The following is a 3424-nucleotide window of genomic DNA, read 5'->3' as shown; positions in this document are numbered from 1 at the left end:
CCTTCCTGGCCCTTGGGTCCAAGATGACCGAGGGGCCCGGCAGAGTCCGAGGGGGTTATTCTGGGGATTAGGGGGGCTGGGCATGTGGGGAAGGCACTGCTGTTTCTGGGAGCGCTATCATTCTCTGTCTCTGCTCGAGCTGTGTGAGCTGAAATGTCTGTTTGTATGGGGCCCTGTCTGCACCCTATCTCGAGGTTCAGGAGGGGCTGGGAGGTCTGAGGAACAGGGGAAGGTGGGGGAGAATCAGACCTGCCCAGTTCCATCCAATTCTAAGGGCTCAGGGAGAGAGGTTCCCTAACTAAGCCCATCTTTCCTCTGCTCCCACTCTCTTCTGTGTCACCCTGATATGCTCCCTGTATTCATCCCCCCTCCCGGCCCCACAACACTTATGAACATAACTGTCATTTATTTATTTATATTCACATCTGATTCCCCTTCTAGACTGTAAGTTCACTGTGGGCGGGGAATGTGTCTGTTTATTGTTATATTGCACTCTCCCTAGCACTTAGTACAGTGCTCTGCACACAGTAAGAGCTCAATAAATACGGTTGAATGAATGAAAGATCAAATCACAGATCACCGAGGTGGGTGACATAACCTCTCTTTTCTCCCTCTTCTTGTAGATTCTGAAATTTCCCACTCAATCTGCAAACTCCCTTACTCAGTGGGACCGTGCAAGTCATCTATTACCATGTATTATTTCAATGCCAAAGCTAACCAATGTAAACAGTTCATCTTTGGAGGCTGTTGGGGAAATGAGAACAGATTTTCCACCTTGGACGAATGCAAGAAAGCCTGTGATGGTAAGATCAGAGAGCAGAGTCCGTGAACGCTGCAGCCCTGGGGAGAGGATCTGCACAGATCCCAGGGTTCTCATCTCCTCACAACCCTGTCTGGCTACAGCGACGTGGTTCCTGTTGAATCTAGAACACGGGAAGAATGCACGTGTCCCTGGTCAGTGAATCGAGGATGGGTGAGAGTGCTGGCGGTGAGGTAGATGAGATCGAGGTACAGTGAGTAGGTTGGCATTAGAGGAGCAAAGAGGGCGGGCTGGGTCCTAGTAGGAAATCAGAGAGGGATAGTAGGAAGGAGAAAGGTGATTAAGTGCTTCGAAGTTGACGGTAGGACTTTCTGTTTAGTGTGGTGGTGGATGGACAGCCACTGGAAGTTCTTGAGGAGTAGGGAAATAGAACAGTTCTGTTGAAAAATGATCCGGGGAGCCGAGTAAAGTATGGACTCGAGTAGAGAGAGGCAAGAGGCAGGAAGGTCATTGAGGAGGAGGGCTAAATAGCGACTCATAGTAAGTGATTAACTGATAGTTGACAGGGCCGGACATGATAGTGCTTGGATCGGCATAGTAGCAGTTTGGATGGAGAAGAAAGGGTGGGTTTCAGCGATGTTGTGAAGGGGGGATCAACTGGATTTGGTGACAGACTGGATAATCGGGTTGAAAGAAAGCGATGGATTATGGATAATGCCAAGGTTACGAGATGGATGAGCTGGTCTTTCTGTGTGTGTGTTAGACCGAGGTCACTGACCGCACTGCATTTATAGGCTGAAGGGGTCTGAAGAGATGTGGGGGTGGAGGGTGGGGGAGTCTCTAGGACCAACCCAGTTCATTCCAGTTCTAAAGGCCCTGGGGCAGAGGTCAAATCCCAGATGACAGAGGAGAGTAACGCAGCCTCTCTCTTCTCCCTCTCTTCTGTAGATTCTGAAACTTCCAGCTCAATCTGCCAACTCTCTTACTCGGTGGGACTATGCAAGGCCCGCATTCCCCAGTATCACTTTGACAGCAACACTCAGCAATGTAAACGGTTCTACTACGGAGGCTGTCAGGGAAACGAAAACAGATTTTCCATCAAGGCTGAATGCAGGAATACCTGTGCTGGTAAGGACCAGGGAACAGAGTCCATGAACCTTGCAGCCTTGAGAAATGGACCTGCCCATAGCCCAGGGTTCTGATCTTCTCCCCTCCCTGTCTGGCTCCAGCTACGTGGCTCCTCTGTAGACTAGAACATGTGAACATACCTGTGTCCCCGGCATGTGAAAGGCTTAGGGAAGGCTAATTGTATTTATTAAGTGCTTACTATGTGCAAAAGAGTAAGCCAAGAGCTTGGGAGAGTACACTATAACAGTGAACGGACGACATTCCCTGCCCACAGTGAGCTTACAGTCTGGAATAGATGCAATTTTAGGAGAGCTTTGTAAGGGTGGGAAAAGTCCTAGGCTCTCTCCACCAGGCCATGCTGGCTCCAATCTGGGAATCCTAGGAAAAGGATGTAATATTATTATTAATAATAATAATAACTAAACCCTTAATATGTGTCAGACACTGTAGTAAGCACCGGGGTGGATACAAATAAATTGGGTTAGACACAGTCCCTGTCCCACATGAGGCTCATACCCTCAATCCCCATTTTGCAGAAGGGAGTAACTGAGGCGCAGGGGTGTGAAGTGACTTGCCCAGGGTCACACAGCAGACAAGTGACAGAGCCAAGATTAGAACCCACAGTCTTCTTACTCCCAGGTCCGGGCTCTATCCACTACACCTCCTGGCTTTTGCTGGAGAGAGATTTGCTCGGAGGCAGTTGAGGGCCAATCTTGCTGGGCAGAGGCATTTTGGGGAGAATCCAGGTGGTCCTACCCCTCTGTCTTATTTGCTGGGTCTACAGTGTCCTTGCCTCTGGGTTGAGAAGCTCAGGGTGTTCTAACGTTGGTTTGTCCATCTCGGGGCTTATCAAGTCCCACGTCTCCATAGACAGGAATGCCGGTAATTCTGATGTTTGCTTGTTCTTCGGCCCTAAAATCCAGTATGTCTTCGGTGAGAGGGTTCTGTTCCTTTGACAGCTGTTCCGCTGACTGATGACCTAAAAATATGAGTCTTGGGATGGGGCCTGGGCATCCTGGGGAGGAATGTCAGGGTGTTCCTCGGTGCCCCCTCCCCAGGAAGACCCTATCCTGTCTTTAGAGGTCACTGGGGGAGTTCGTCAAAAGCGGGTAATGGATGCTGGATTAGTGCCATAGGCCTTGGTAGTCTGCTCCGTGCCCAAGCACAGGTTGGCCCAGGACACCGGGAATGGGAGGACTGGAGTCTCCAGGCTCAGGATATTCGGAGCGGAAGGAACAGAGTATCCAGGCCCAGGGCTGAGGCACTGAGCCACTGGGCGCCCTGCCATGGGTTTGGACATTCCCGTTTTTGTTTTCTGTTTTTGTTTTTTACGGTATTTGTTAAGCATTTTACGGTATTTGTTAAGCACCGTGGTAGGCACAAGCTAGTCAGATTGGACACAGAACCCATCCCATCCCATCAGCCCCTGGATTTTGTGCCTGAGCATTGGCAGCGAGGCTTAGTGGGTAGAGCCCAGGCCTGAGTGTCAGAAGGACCTGGGTTCTAATCTCCACTCTGCCACATGTCTGCTGTGTG

At 50.3% G+C, this 3424-nt stretch overlaps 1 protein-coding gene across 1 annotated transcript; it reads left to right on the top strand.

Annotated features, from left to right (window-relative positions):
* Positions 1-638: 638 nt before the first annotated feature.
* Positions 639-2879, top strand: LOC120638940 (tissue factor pathway inhibitor-like). The gene is made up of 3 exons (XM_039914533.1): positions 639-803; positions 1709-1888; positions 2848-2879. Exons 1-3 carry the CDS (start codon positions 692-694, stop codon positions 2877-2879), a joined length of 324 nt encoding a protein of 107 aa, XP_039770467.1. The 5' UTR covers positions 639-691.
* The last annotated feature ends 545 nt before the right edge of the window (positions 2880-3424 follow it).

This window comes from Ornithorhynchus anatinus, chromosome 17 (assembly GCF_004115215.2).
Source record: "Ornithorhynchus anatinus isolate Pmale09 chromosome 17, mOrnAna1.pri.v4, whole genome shotgun sequence".
Classification (NCBI taxonomy): domain Eukaryota; kingdom Metazoa; phylum Chordata; class Mammalia; order Monotremata; family Ornithorhynchidae; genus Ornithorhynchus; species Ornithorhynchus anatinus.
This window is presented reverse-complemented; position numbering and strand designations above follow the sequence as displayed.